The sequence below is a fragment of the Cheilinus undulatus genome, linkage group 3 (genome assembly GCF_018320785.1).
Source record: "Cheilinus undulatus linkage group 3, ASM1832078v1, whole genome shotgun sequence".
Taxonomy (NCBI): domain Eukaryota; kingdom Metazoa; phylum Chordata; class Actinopteri; order Labriformes; family Labridae; genus Cheilinus; species Cheilinus undulatus.
In genome coordinates, this window is record NC_054867.1 from 26166232 (window position 1) to 26182119 (window position 15888).

The window sequence follows — 15888 nt, forward strand, 5'->3', positions numbered from 1 at the left end:
GCAATATGAAAATAAATAGTCAGACATGATGTTAAAAGTATATACAGTAAAAATACAACACAAGACAGACGCGTAATGCACATCACTGGAAGAAAGGTAAACATTCGCATTTTCCTCCAGACATTGATCCAGTACTAAATGTTTGAATTGTATCTTAAATTTTTCATAATAACTTTATTCTGTGAGATTCAGAGTATTTGTGTCATTTCTGACAAATATTCCAAAGTAATGAGCAAATCATGTTATACAGAAGATGTAAAGAGTGAAACTGTTTGTAAAGGGAAGTGAAATAAACATGTCTTCTCTCTAATATATCCTAAACAATGAAAGGCTGCTATATACTAAACTTAAGTTATTTAAGAGATCAATATTAAACCTTAAAACTTTTTAAGTACTCAGTCACATTCAATCAAGTTTTCCTGCCATTATTTTTCCAGCACAATCACAAGACATACAGACAAAAAACCTGATATTCTCTTTCCATGTGATGAACACTGACAGTGTTTCAGAATTAGAAATATCAATGATTTTGAGCACAATGAGCTTCTGAAGGTTAAACAAGCCAGTTCACTACATCAGCATATAAATCTTTAAGATTTATACATAAAACATAACCAAACAGTAATTACATTCAACAAAAACAAAGCTATAAGGACATGAATACGGTGAGATTTTCCTTATCCCTGTGATTCAGGTCAAGCATCATGCTCCACATTTTTATTTACAAAAACAAACAAAATCCATCACAATAAATTGGCACACAATAGCAGCGATCAGACTGAGAGGGAAAATGAGCACTTCTAGTTGGTTCTGTCAGTTTGTTCTCTGCCCAAGTGTAAGCTTTCATTACTTAATAATGCAACTTAATTTATATCAGTGATCAGGAGAAAGAGACATACACAATAAAACTTAATGGTACAAACACAGAGTTAATCATTGCACAGTAGACTTTTCTGCATCCCTCTCATGATAAAATACAGCAGCAGGTCTGGTGGGATGCACAGCAGACCGCAGGATGATGTAGAAATGTAAATTTATTTGAGGTGAAAAAAGCCAGACGGCTTCGCTGGTGCAGCCATCAGCATGTTTGCCTGGTTCTTGTGAGTTATGTGGATCTATGAGTTTTTTAAAAAAATGAGAGAAATAGACATTATTTTATGTTTTTCATTGAAGTTAACCTCTATCTATCAGTGTCATTTACAAAATACCCCAAAAGCATTATTAGAGTGGACAAAGATTAAGCTTACATTTAACCACTTTATTGGTTGGTAAATACACAACTGATCATAAAATATTTAGTCAAACCGAAATCTGTCTTTGTCCCCATAAGCAGGGCATTACATCTCAAAACTAAAAAAAGAATTTGTGTACAAAATATTTTCCACTTTGGGTAAATCAGGCTGCTAAAACAACATAATACAATCTTGTAATCCACAAACCCAAATTCCAAGGAAGTTAGCATGTTTGGTTAAATGTAAATTTAAAATAAAACAGAATACGGTCATTTGCAAGTCCTTTTAAACTTATGTGAATGAATACAGCACAAAGACAAGATATTCAACGTTCAAACTGATTAACTTAAAAAAAAAATACACATTATGAATTTCAAACATTCAACACATCCCAAAAAAATTGGTACAAGGGCAGGTTTACTACTGTTACATTAACTTTCATCTAACAACACTGAAAACACTCATGGTTGAAGAACTACCCCTGTCCCATATTTTCTGGAAAACGCTGCAGGCTTGAAATTCAGAATGTGTGAAGTTTTCCAAAACAACAATAGTTTATTAGTTTGATTATTAAAATTACTTCTGCCGTGTTCGATTAAACATTTGTTAAAATGGATTTGCAAACCACTGTATTCTGTCTTTATTGACATTTTACATAATGTTCCAACTTTTTTGGAAATTAGGTTGTAATATACAGTCATGTGCATACGTTTTGGGCATGAAGGGTGCTTAGGAGTCATTATGGGGCCTGATGTGTGCCACAACGCAGGGCTGGAGAGGTGGGGGGGGGTCAGAATCATGCATGACACATGTCGACACACACGGGTGTCACTTGGCAGCTAAAGTCAAGCTCAACAGCGTCTCTTTTTTTCCCAGGCCTTTTACTCCCTGCTAATACGCCCAAAGATCACGGCAACAGTTTACATCCCTTGGGGCATCCATAGCACACCCCGGGGCTGCTGGAAACCCTAGTACCTGTCTGGATGGCACCATAGGCCATCACATCCCCCCCTTTCTCCACTCTTAAGGTGTGGACTTTGTTATGTTTTTAACAGATTATTTTCCCATGCCCCTGGTAATACACCAGGACATCCAGAGCACGGTTGTGGGTTGTGTCAATCCTCCCTCCCACTGATGGTGCTTTCAGGCAGCTTACTCACCACTTCCACGCCTTTATTCAGCCTCAATTTGTGGCCCAAACATGCCTTAAAGTTCTGCACAGGACTGTATCAGATCATGGTTATTCTACTTACAGTACACGGAGGCTGCATCCAAGGTTCCCCATCAATTTGCATGGGCAGAGCTTTGATTGTCCTGCAGACAGGGAGGATAGAAAGAGATTTAGAAGTAGTTCATATGTACTTTTTATACTGCAGGTCTATCATATACAGTACTGTATTTGTTTGAACTCCACAGCACATAAAGGGATAAAATAGAAAAGGGTTATGTTACAATAGGATGCAATGCAAAACAAAAGACACGTTAATTGAACTTCTTTAGTTAACTTAGGCAGCCTACTTTAATTTTGTTGTTTTCGAGCTTTTACTATGTTGTGTTGTTGTTACATAAAACTAACTTATATTATAATTTGTTATTTTTTCATCCAACTGCAGATTAAAGTATAAACCTTATGGTAATTTGTGAAGTCTGTGCCAGTCTGTGTCCTGCGCTCTTCAGGCCAGTGTAGATCTGTCCCATCTCGATGACTCCCTCCAGCCCCACCACCTCCAAACGCTTATCACTCATGTCTGTAGAGTGACAGATCAGGTTTAAAGACTTTTTTAAATGAAGAACAATGCACAAATAGGTTGATTGCAGACAAACTGACAAAATATTTGGAAACTAAATAAAGTGATGTAAACATGCAAACTGAAAAATAAGGGGAGTGTTACCTTGTGGGATGGTTTTAAGAATCTCCTGGTCAGTGATCACATCACCACGCTCTACCTCTGTCACTCCCTCAGGCTTTTTGCATTCACCCCACAGGTTAGAGCCACCGTGCATGCTGGGTATGTTGAGGACAGCTATCCCCTCCAGAGATTGGTTACTCAGGTCCAAAGTTCTCCCACAGCACTGGTGTAAGAAAAAACAAGTCACATAAAAAGACACAGCAGAGATATAAAATATGATTAGTTTTGATAGGAGAGACACTAGACTCTGTGGAAATGCTTACATCAATTGTGAGGCAATCCTTTAGCCTCTTGCAGGAGGAAGAGAGGGTCTCAGAAGTGGCAAACTCAAAATACCAAAGTTTGTTCTTCATTCTTAAAAATATCCAAGTACAAAAACATTATTAATTAAATATGTGCTTCATTTATTCACTTTTCACTGATAGAGCATGTGTGGTTCCTTACCTGCTATTGAACCTCTGAGGGTGTTTCTCTCTCATGGAGTGGAAACGATGAGCAATAGAGGCGTCCTGCTCATGTGGATGGAATCATAAAATCAGCTTTTATTTAAGGCTTAATTAATCCTGATTGCGTTCAAACTTTATCTTATTTAGTTACTGCATTTCACATGAATATGTGTGAAATTATTTGTTTCTGTTGACTCACCACACCAATGGAGAAATAGTTGTTGATGATTTCATAGGGCACGGGGTCTCCGACCTCCTGGGGGTCGTCTGGGATCACCTGAATGCTCCAGCGGTCCACCGCAATCAACTCACTCATTTCAATCTCCTTCAGGATTTCTCTCAAGTCTGCGCCCTCATAGCCTGTGAAGAGGGTCAGAGCTTTGAATAGTGTACTACATAGAGCTTCAGTTTCAGTGATAAGAGAGTAAATGTTGAGCTGGTATTACCTCCTCCCCAGCGTAGACAGCGTGCCAAGTCATTCCCAGTGCCCAGTGGCAGGACCGCTACTGGAGGATGGACCTGCAGGTCTGCTTTGTCTGAAATCACGACAAGGAAGATATTTTAGCCTGAGAGATTATTTACCCTTATTTACATTTTTGATATCTAAAGAGACCTGCAGCACCTATAGCATCCAGGAGCCACCCAACAGTGCCGTCTCCTCCACATGCAAGGATTCTGTACTCGCGCATATTGCGGAAGAAGTGGAGTCTAAGAAAACACGAACAGCATGAATGTGAAAAACTCATAGTCTGACAAAAGGCTTTGTCCCAATACAGACTTTGCCACTTCCACTTAGCCCTGACCCTATGCATTAGCATTCACGTCTAGGGGTAGGGTGTCTTAATTCTTGTTGAAATGGAGCGGTAGGATGAAGTGCTAGGGATGCATGGCTCTTTAAACAGAATTTCTCCTGATGAAAAATCCAAACTGAGTGTTGTCAGAAATCTCCCAGAATGCCTTGCAAATAATAGACAAGATGGCTGCTCAAGCATAAAGGAAATGCTGGTAGTTTCTTCATAACAAAGCTTTGAAAATTACAACAACCTAACATCTTAATCTAGTAATGTCTCAATGCATCATGGTCCTTTTATTTGTTATTAAAAAGTATATGTCAGGGGATGGATACAAAAAAATCCATTTTTTAATATATTTTTGTCAAAATAGCCAAATTATATTTACCATGATTGATTCATAAAATCAATAAAAGGGTAAAACAACCAAGATAAACACATTTTGAAGGCACCATAGGGATAATAGTTAGAAATGGGACTGGGCCAATGTCACAGAGGGGTGAAAATATACTGTACCCTGGAGCAGGGCCTCCATTGGACAGGTTGTACACCTGACGAGGGTTCAGCAGGTACTGAAACTTCCTGAGAACTCTGTAAGAAATGGCAACCAAATAAATAAATAAATAATAAAAAAAATCAAACAACCAGAGAGACATGTTCATATTCTATAAAAGAGTACTTGTCACTGGTGTCTACTTTTTGCTTCCTACCGTTCACCCTGCTTTCCTCCACTCTTTGGGTTTACAAACACCAGAAGTGGGTGGGTGTCAGGAATTGGAAGAATCTAAAGAAAAAAACACTACAGTTGATGGTTTATGTAACTACCCAGAAAGACAAGATATTTAAAAATAAATGGATATATCTGTGAGTCAGGCAACTATGTAGATTTTATGTATAAACACATCTTTGAGCGGGCAACATCCAAATATCTGCTGCTTAAGTTTAAAAAAAATACTTCTTAGGAAAACAGTCTGTTAAAAAATAACCTTAAACAGATTTGGATCTTTTCAGACTTTCTTTTGCTTTTTCTACATTTCAATATCATTACAGAAACCTGCAATCTCAGGCAGTATTTCAAGATTTCAAACATATTTAACTACAAAATTAGGGCACCAATAGAATACAATATGAAGCTCAAATAAACAAGTACAAGAAAACAGAGTAAACTAAAAGCTCTATGACAGAATCTGAAAAAAGTGCATTTAGCCATTTTTATAGAGGTATGATAAAAGCTGCATACCTAGGTTTCAATGCAAACTTAAGTCCTTGTACTTGAATGTTCTTTGAAGCTTGTTCATGAAATTTACCAACAAATCTTGTAAAAATTGTGGATTCGGCCAACAGTAACAGAAAACTGGAACTGGCAGCTGGAAAATGAATAAAAGTGTAAGTAGATTTAATAACAGCAAACCTGGAGGACATGACCATCAGGGGTGACGTTTAACAAGCTGGTATCCTCCTCCTGCAGCAAAATTAACCAACAAACAGACAATTAACTAAAAACAGTCCCCTAAAAGACAAATCTTTATTTTTAGTTTCAAAAGATTCTGTTGTTAGTGTCTTTTTCACCTTTGAAACGGCGTGTATGGCCCACGGAGGCAGAATGTGATCTTTCAGTGGTCCACAATCACAGGTTGATAAACCAGAGAGGATACAGTCATCATGACGCTTAAATGAGACAATACTCAGTGAGCACAGAGATACAGAACATCCCCACTGTAAAAACTAACAAAACTATCCTCACCATCTGCTGGCACCACACACAACGCCGTCCTGCTAAAGTTTTGATTTTCTTGTGGCAGACTTGACACTTTGTGGACTTGCAGTCAGCTTGGATCCAGTCGTGAGCAGGCACCTGGTAAACAAATGAGGATTAAAGGAAAGGTGTGATCCAACACTTCTCTTCTTTTGTTAAGATTTCTCTTTCACAACATTTGGACATAATAGTAGTGTGTCACTGCCTCGTCCATTTTTAATCAGATGTCCCCGCAGCACACTGGCACCACAAAGCTTCCAGAACAGCTGAAATTATTTGGCCACTTCATTGCTATGATTCATTATAGATAATGTGAATCAGTGATCAGATTCTGGGCTGCTACACCAGAAAAGATCGTGAACAGATCTTTGTCCATGCTCATGCAAAATTAGGACATATAACAGATGTACAGAGCAGACTGTCGGATATAATCCATGACAAAAAAAACTGAAGGGCTGCGCTCATAACTGACTAATGCGCCGCAGTGTTCCTAGATGTTAATGTACTTATTGCAGTTTAGAGGCAGAATTTGGCCTATATTATAAATTACATGACAAAAAACCCACTAGTTTTACAAGAGATTTATTAATCAATCTAAATAGACAATTTTTCTGGCAGATATAGCCACAATTGTGTATTCATCTACAGCTGTAAAAACCCATGCTACTACTTTCTGACTGTAATTTCAGAGAAATGTTTTGGGACTTACTTTGAAAATTTTATATCTTCAGTATGAAAAAGTTAGCTCTCTTGTAGTCTGCTAAGGACAGAGTTAGGATATTATAAGGCAATGTGTGGGCTTATGCACTGATGTTTTGCCTTTTTTAATATTTATTGGCTATAAAGCAAAAATCTAGTTTACCAGGCTTATCTATTCTTATTAAGGTTAGATGACACTATACCTTTACAATTAGGAGTAACACAAACAAAAGCAGACAACTATAAGAAACAAAACAAAAGCAGGGTCTGTAATGCTGCTTACACCAATCTCCTTTTTAGCTTTGACAAACGTTCGAGCACAGGGTTCAGGATTCTTGTTAGCACACTGACTGTGGACAGTGTACTTGCAACCTGCAGAGGAAAAACATGAGGTAAAAACAAAGCTCTTTTCAGAAGTATTGTTGCGGTAAATAGAAACGACTGTTTTCACAAGAAACTGCTGTAACACTTAAAGTAACAGACATGCAATAAAGATCGCCATCATTATTGTTTGTCTCTGTGCTTGGCTGCCCCCTGCTGGCAGCTGTGAGTCTTACAATTGCAGCAGAGTCCCTGCTTCCCGAGGCCCAGCAGCATGCCCTGACACACGCTGCAGTAGGTCGGCTTGTTAAAGTGCTTCATCCTCCAGATGTGCTGCCCGTCCCTCTCTGTCATCTGTTGGTGAGGAGACAAAAAAAAAAAAAAACAAGTGAAGGCTGATCACACTGTTAATGTAACATCGTGAGTCTGAGGTAAAACGAAAACAGAAGAGGTTATCACCTTCAGTCCAAGCAGAACCAGTAATGGCACGTTGTTCATCCCCCCTTTCACCCACTCCTCCAGAGTGACCGTCCCACTGTTATCTGCATCGATGGCTGTCATCATGTCTTTCAGCACCTGTCCAAATACAAAAACACCCACTCAATATTTTATATTTTAATAACAGCCTTCTTGAAGAGTAAAACCTTTCATAGTGAAAGAAAAAAAAATACAGGGTAAAGCTTTTAAAAAAATTGACTAATGCTGTCATACAATCTTAAAAATTTTTCAATGTCTTTCTCCTTCAATATACCCTTCTGCATCAACACATCACTGCATTCAGGTCTTCCACTGATCAAATCAGTACAGTAGGTCTTTTTTCACACAGTTGTCTAAGAACCCCTTTTCTTAACTTCTGATAAAGACTCAAAACGTGTTCCTTTGAGCACTGATTTGATCTTAGGAAAAAGGAAAAGTCACACGGTGCTAGATCCTGTGAATAGGGAGGGTGATCAAGCACTGTGATTTGTTCTTGGGCCAGACACTGCTTTACTGAGAATTCAGTGCTGGCGCATTGTCTTGATGAAAAATGAAACAATTTTTCCACAATTGTTGTCTCTTACTTCAGACTTTTTCCTTGCAGTTTTTCTAGAAGCAGTTTGTCATCGTGTTGATTCACTGTTGACCCCTCTGGAACCCACTCCTCCACAATTATACCCTTAATGTCAAAGAAAACAATCAACATGACCTTGAATTTGGACTTGCTTTGTTGTGCTTTCTTCATCCTTGGTGGTGAAGGTGTTTTCAAATGCATTGACTGCCGTTTTGTCTCAGGATCATGTTGGAAGATCAAAGCTTCATCAAATGTAATCACTCCGAAAAAAATGGGTTTCTTTCAGTTTGTTCCAAAATGTCTCCACAAATTTTGTTTGTGTTTTTCCTTTTAAGCAGGAGTCAGAAGTTCTGGGACAACTTTAGCACACACTTTAGTCATGTTTAAATTTACACAGGAAGACCATTTCTGCTATCATTCTTATACTGAGTTGTCGATCATTTGAACGATTTGTTCAATTTGTTGAATGTTTTCAGAAGTTTTTGATGTGCATCGGCACCCAGAACATTCATTGTCTTGGACATCCTCTCTGCCTTCACTAAATCTTTGCAGTTTTCCCCATACACCTCAGTTAATCTACGGAAAGATTCGGCTGGTGTTTTGTTCAATTTCACCAAAAGTTTTGGGTCAATGTGTTGCTAAACTTTTAAGCTAACCTTTTTTTGATATTTTAGCAAAAACAGTGCACTGCAATCAGTAGCTATCAGTGAACAAGAGACGTCACTTATTGGAAATTTACAGCAGTTGTGCGAGAATATCCAACCATTAATACATAACACTGTGTGTCTGTGAACCATGTGGTTTCATCCTCACATGGGCAGTCTCATTATCTAATAGCCATACATCATATATGTAAGATAAACAGCTGAAAAAGATCAAATGAGATTGGTCATACTGGTCTGAGTTCAGTTACATCCCAGCCCAGGTAATTCGCAGCTCTCATCATCTGGGTGATTATACGATCCACTTCCTGAAGGAGGCAAAGCAAAGATAAGATAAAACTCCAGTGGATTTAAATTAAACCTTATCAGTCTTAAATAATGTGCAAAATACTGCCACAAAAGTCAATTATAATCTTACTTAGAATTTTAGAAAAACTTGTCACAGTACAGACTAAGATGTTTGCTGTATGTATTCATGACTGATTTAGTTATTATAAAATAAAAAAATTCAAGTCATATTAAAGAAAAACTTGTCACAGTAAGAGTAACTTACAGAGCTGTCCAGGAGCTTGTTGCAATCTTTGTCGTAAAGCTTGAAAGTAACTAGAGAGAAAACAAAATCAGCCAGTTATCAAACTAATGTTTTTATTTTCTCATTATTTCCTAATTTCTATGTAAATATTCTCTAAATATTATTGTAATGTGATAAACATGTCACAAAATGTTAAGAAGATAGATGAATCTAACATTCAAGCTTCTCTCGTGGCTGTCCCTCCTCCAGCACTGAGAAGTAACAGGACACGTCACGCAGAAAAACACCGCCTGGAAATTAAGAAAAGACCATTTTTGATCAGATTTAAAAAAAAAACACACACACACCTCAGGTGTCTAAAACATAAAATGTTTTTTGTTGCTGTGGGAAAATTAAAATCAAAAGAATAAAGCTGAGTATGACTGCACAACTCTGGGGTTTTTCCCTCTGAACACCCGCATTATAGTAGTCAATGATAAAAAACTGGGCTTTAAAATAAAGTACCTTCTTTGGACAAGGGGCTCTTTGTGAACCCATCCTGCTCAACATGTTGAAAATAGTGAAACAGGCGCTGGCAGAAATGTGCAGGTAAATCATCCACTTCAAGGTAGGTCTTTAGAAAAAGACAAAAGCCCACTGCATCGATGCACTGCAGAGAGGGATGAAGTTATTATACAGAGATCAGGATCAAAACAATGGTTTTAAAGTGTAATTTTTATTCTAAATATCATGCTTTTTGTTATCTGAGTAGTCATTTTTCATGTTTATGATTTCTGACTTAAGAGACACAAATCATGAGTAAAGAGACAAAATATCAAATTGTGGTCCCATAAAACAGGTGCAGAAATGCACAACTATATAAACATAATCTTGGGTTTCACAGACCTTTTCTTTCAGGAATTTCCAAATCGCTCTATAATTATAACTGCAAAAAGATCTTTTTGGGGGTGGAAAACTCCTAATAAGGTTAGCAAAAGAAGTAGGTAATGACCTCCGTGTTGAATAAAGTGTACCACAACGTACCTCTCCAAAGCTGTGCTCAGCCAGTCGACCCCCAGGATGAAACTCTTTAATCACATCTTTCACCCGTAAGCTGCTGTCTGCAAAGAGGACCACAAAGAAGTCAATAGCTGAGCACACAAGTAAAGGATAAAACCTAAACCTAATAACCCATTTGGTTATTTGTCTATTTGCTCCAATCCCTTATTACATGACCACTGAAACAGAAGACAAACATCATTTATTGTGGACAAGGACGTACAGAGTGTATCTGACGTTAAATCTGCTCCCTGCTCTCAGGGTCAGGGCAGGTGTAATTATCCATTCATCCATTATCCAAAAGTGCAAAGTCTCTCCCCCCACCAACACTAAAAGCCTACACACCCATTTCATTCTTTTCAAAGCCTCTGAGTATATGTGGGCATATTTTTAGCACCGTCCCTGTACTTTTTGCTTCCTGTCAACAGGTCAATCAGAGTGTGTATTAGCTAAAATCCCCCAGAGCAACAACATACACTTTGAGATAGGAGATGTTGTCTATGTTTTGAGATGATGCTGAATGAAAGAAACACAGTTATGAAACAAGTCATTCATTTCAAGATGATGCTGATGTACAAGTGTTAGTGAGAACTGCTGCTCTCACTTTTGAGGAAAATTGATCGATCTCAGAAGGATGGATTCTAAAGTTTGAGACTAAATGGAGGTTATATATCAAACCTTTCTAAAAGCTTTGAGATATTTCAGTCTTAAAATAGGAAGTAATCAAAAAAAGTTACTCTCATTTTCTGCAGTGTGTTGGACACCTGGTCTTAAATGAAAGCATGAGACTGATTGATTTAAGTTTAGATTTTTTTTAAATTCATTCAATCAGTTTATTGATCCAATTATTCTGTTTATTTTCATCTTATAATTTTAAACAGAACCCCTAAAATAATGATAAATATTGAATAACTAAGCGAACTTTAGCAGTGATGAGGCTCACAATAAAAATAAAACTGATTAGGTTATTCGAGCTTAATAACACTGTTATACTGTTGTAAAACTGACTAAAATCGCACATATTTCAAGTTTTTACCATTTATTTTTCTTTATTGTCCACCAGAAAACATAAACATCACAAAAGGTTAAATGTCTAAATTAATTTGAGAAGAAATAAGACTCACTGTAAAAATAAAACACTGATATAAACCACATAAGAAAAAAATCCCACGTATTTTATTATTTATATCTTGAAAATTTCTATAAATTTGTGAAATTTACCACTGGATCACTTTTTTCATTTTTTTTACACACCTGTGGCAACATCTAACTACACTATAGAGTACTGTTATCCTACATTATAATGAGTTATTTGTCAATAAAATACCCTCAGTGTGACATGCTGATAAAATGGCTATATGTCTAAAAGAGAAAACATTTTACACCCCAGGTGTAAAAGCAAGTGTAGCTGCTAGAAATCCTAGGCACTGTAATTCACCTTTATAATGTTAAAGTTTCATCAGCTTATCATGGTTAGTTATGATTTTTGGGCCTTTTTTTTGGGACACAAAAAAGTAAAACTGCATTTTTGAAGTTCTGGAGGAAACAGGAAGTTTCAGACGCTCTAGGCCACAGCTGATTGGTCAGATAATACCATGTCACTTTCCATGATGTTGACTGATCCCCATAACCTTGCAAAGCCGATGGATTCGCCTGTTTCTGTAATTCTCACTGGCGAATCCATCTGGCAAAGCTCTCGTCTGAACAGACTGGGCCCTGTAAGAAATTGACAGGACCAATCAGGAGTAAGAGGCAGTACTCCAGTGCGCGGAGGAGTCGTGACGTAACCAAGCAGCGACAAAAGGCCGGTGTAACTATGGCGGAAGAGATTAGCGTGGATGCTGCTATAGTGTCAGTTTTATCAGAACTTGACAACATTTCGTTGTTAAAAGAAGAACAAAGAACAACATCGAGTCTTTTTCTTTGCAGAAATGTTGTTTTTGCCCTTCTCCCGAAGGGAGGTGTGACAGACAAAACGTTCATCCAATCACTCTGAGTTTTTTTTTAAAGGCTCTGCTCGAAACACCGTCTACAGAAGGTTTTCCAAATGGATGTGTGAAACAATCCACCTGGCGTGTCAGGTTATGATCTCCACTGATTGGCTGAAAAAATTATTCTGGTTCTACTGTATCAGAGAAAGTTGAGGGAAGGCCACAAAGGAAGTCTACAGAGGTGACCATATATGGTTCCTTGCCCCATAAAGGGTAAGATTTTGTAAGGCCTTCCCTACATTTTTGAGTCTACTCCACCCAGTGTATATTGTGCAATATTTTTAAAAAATCAAGGAGCTCGAACGAGAGTGGGAGTGTGACTGTTGTTCAGTGACAGTAACCTGAAGATTTTATACATTAATGCAGATTTTGGCGTACATGAATACAAACCAGAGGATCTTAAATCAGGATTTAATAGCAATATTTAGGGTTATTTTGATATTATTTACAGCAGTAATTATATGCTTCATCATAGTATAGCCGTATCATTTAGTTAACAGTTTCAAAAAAGACTACACCATCTCTTATAAAACTTTAAAAAGTAGTTATATGTAATAAAAATGTTCAAAGTAAAAGACACAATCATGGTTGTTTAACAGTGAAGCTACTGTTTTAGCAGTTTAATTACTACTGGAGTAGAGCTTAACAAGGTAGCACAGAGTTTAAACTATTTAAAATCTTACTGGCAAACTAACTAAAAGAAGCCATATAAATGTAGTGGAGAATAAGTTTAAAGTGTAATAAACAAGCGTGAAATAGACGTGCCTCACAGTTGTTCTTAGTATAACATGAGCCAGTGAACTTCCACCACCAAGGTACTCAGTCCTTACTGAATATAAAGGCACCCCTAGGCAGTATTGACCCAACAGTGTAAGTAAACTAACTGCTAAAATAACATTAAAAGTGAAGGGTGAGACTTACATTCCATGTAATGCTGCAGCTGAATGAAATCCACAGGAGTCAGACACCCTTCAGTATCATCAGGTGAGGCCATGCCGATCAGCTGATACAAAGAGAAAACAAAGACAAAGAGTCAGCGAGGGGACAAGGAGGGGAACAACCCAAAGCATGAGACTCTCACCTCCACAGAAACAAAAAAATAGTCTGCTGAGTTTTAGGTCACACACAGTTTTGGCAATGACTCACAACAGGTTTGCCTCCATTCCTTGAACTGTACATACTAGTAGTAAGTCAAACACTCCTCTTTCAACAGACACTGATCAAACTGTGTCTGGTTCAAGACATGTAGGATTACGCTCTGCCAGTTGAATACCAGTGAGCACTGTTGAGAATCAAACCTAGTGTGCTGCATGTAAAGGGCTAAGGATATTTATATTTGATCCTATACTTAGAACTTGGATCTGCTCATATTCTGCACATGGAGCTGCAAGAAACAACATTAGGCTTCTTGTTGCAGAAAGCCAGCATCAGAAAATGCACAGGAAACTTCTCTCTGTTAACTGAACTTGAAAAACCCAGTCAGCAGAGATATTGGTTACGCAGATAAATGTAAGGTAAAGCTACAGGCCTGCATGCTCTTTCTCATCCCACAGCAGACACTGTAAAATCCCATCAACTTTAACAGCAATGTTCAGCTCAAGCATGGCAGAAACCATCAATTATGACACAACCTTTTCCAAAAGGGCACGTATCATACAGGATTATAATTTGATGCTAGCTTGATCGAGGCACTCTCTCTTTCTCTCTCTAGAAGTCGCACAGGTGTTCATTCATCCACACAGGTTGAGGAGTGACTTCTTCTTTACCTCTCTGTCTCGTCAGACCTCAGCGGTAGTAAATATTATATCGTCCCAAACACGGAGCTCCACAATACGGAACTTTTAGGTGTTGTTTAACGGCAGCTGGTGCTTCTGGGTAAAAGTCTGCCGCACGGTATTAGCGGATATAAGGGATTAAGAATGGGCGGAGGAGGAGCTTTTGGCGACATAATTACAGATAGTGGCACCGCCTCGCGCGTGCACTCTTAAACACAAGCACAGAGTGACCTAGGCACGCGCACATGTGATTTATGATAGCAAATCAGCACTTTTACGAACACTGGAGCTTTAAAAGTCAATGAGTTCCAGTGTTTCTGCTTCTAAGCCTTAATGTAGTGAATGAATGAAGAGATATTTATGAATGAACTGTCATGCGTGAACTAAAAAAAAAAGGCTCTGATATTAATGACGCCTAGCAATTTTGGCGGACACTTGCAGAAAAGACTTCACATGAGCTATAATGCAAAATAAAGCATGGACGTTTGCATGTTTAAAATATTATAAACAACTTAATTGACTAAAATGTATGTATTAATCTCACCGAGCAAAGAAAATGTGGCTTAACAAGACTCAGTAGGTCTACATGGTTTAAAGCTGTTATATTGGCTATAGATTTGTTTGACTCACCTATCTTAACAAGAGTAGACAGGGACATGAACTTGTGACTTCCATCTGTTCATAAGGGTAGGGAAGCCATAAAGCATAATTAAAACTAGATAAGATAGGCTGGCAGGATCAGTGAGCGTAAATGATAAAATTCCACAAACTGCAAATAGAGGAGCTGGCAGGTCAGAGGTTTATTAGTGACACTGTGCAACCTCAGGGGGGATTTTACTTATTTGAGGGCCCCAGGCTAAGACGAATATGAAACCCCCTCCCCAATTAGTTAATAGCAATCAAAGCGAGTAAACAAAAACATCTAATGGCTTTCTTTTTTCTCAGGTAACACAGAACCATATGACATGCTCAAATCTGAAATATAAATAACCAAAAGTAACATCTACATCGACCTTTATTAGAAGAACATCTTAACTCAAACTAACCACATCTAAATAGACTATTTTGTTTAAAGACCAGGTGTGGCTTATGAAATTAAAAAACATATAAACACTTTTGGTGCAGTATCCATTTTTCACTCACAAATCATGCTTTTTTATTATTGCATGTCATTATTGCACACAGTATCCATTGTTTCAGTAGGGATTGACCTGACTAAAATTGATATGAAGACTTTTTAGGCTTTTGGGGGGTTGACCTTGGTGTTTGGTTCAGGGGTCCTCCCAAAGTATTTCTTGGGCCAGTCAAATTCTATTTTGATGCTTTTTTGTTCATTCTTTCCCCCATATGTACATCAGAAATACACATCTTAATCATTAAAAGTAATTTTAGATGTGTACTTCATTATTTGATGTACATTTAAAGTGACTAGACAATACACTAAGGCCCCTTTGAAATTACCTCATTTGCCTAATGGTAAAATTGCCGATCAGTGCATGCTTTTAATTAGAGAATAAGATTAGACAGTTAAGGTTAAAAGTGGCAAAGATGGGAGGAAAAAGTTGTGAAAAGGGTTACAAGAGGCAAAAAAATTGTTTATAGTGACAACAAAAGCATTAAAATTAAGAAACGCAGTTGAAATTGGCAAAATTTGGCATAATAAGTGATGAAAAGGGTAAATAGA

General features: G+C 37.7%; 1 protein-coding gene across 1 annotated transcript; it reads right to left on the reverse strand.

The window, feature by feature from the left end:
* On the reverse strand, positions 1-14319 carry dgkab (diacylglycerol kinase, alpha b). Its single transcript, XM_041783086.1, has 24 exons — positions 14196-14319; positions 13351-13432; positions 10424-10500; positions 9905-10049; positions 9616-9690; positions 9422-9471; positions 9102-9176; positions 7615-7731; positions 7392-7509; positions 7118-7206; positions 6124-6234; positions 5949-6047; positions 5791-5841; positions 5090-5163; positions 4896-4970; positions 4211-4296; positions 4035-4124; positions 3788-3948; positions 3587-3651; positions 3406-3496; positions 3125-3305; positions 2860-2980; positions 2486-2546; positions 1-1115 (listed from the first exon to the last, which is right to left on the reverse strand). The coding sequence occupies exons 2-24, from the start codon at positions 13421-13423 to the stop codon at positions 1035-1037; spliced, it is 2166 nt and encodes a 721-aa protein (XP_041639020.1). The 5' UTR covers positions 13424-13432; positions 14196-14319; the 3' UTR covers positions 1-1034.
* Positions 14320-15888: the final 1569 nt, after the last annotated feature.

Coding starts and splice junctions, on each gene's coding strand:
- dgkab (XM_041783086.1), bottom strand. CDS start 13,423: ATGGCCTCACCTGATGATACTGAAGGGTGTCTGACTCCTGTGGATTTC. Junction 3,652..3,787: donor ACTATTTCTCCATTGGTGTG/GTGAGTCAACAG, acceptor CCACATGAGCAG/GACGCCTCTATTGCTCATCG. Junction 3,497..3,586: donor CCTCAGAGGTTCAATAGCAG/GTAAGGAACCAC, acceptor GATATTTTTAAG/AATGAAGAACAAACTTTGGT.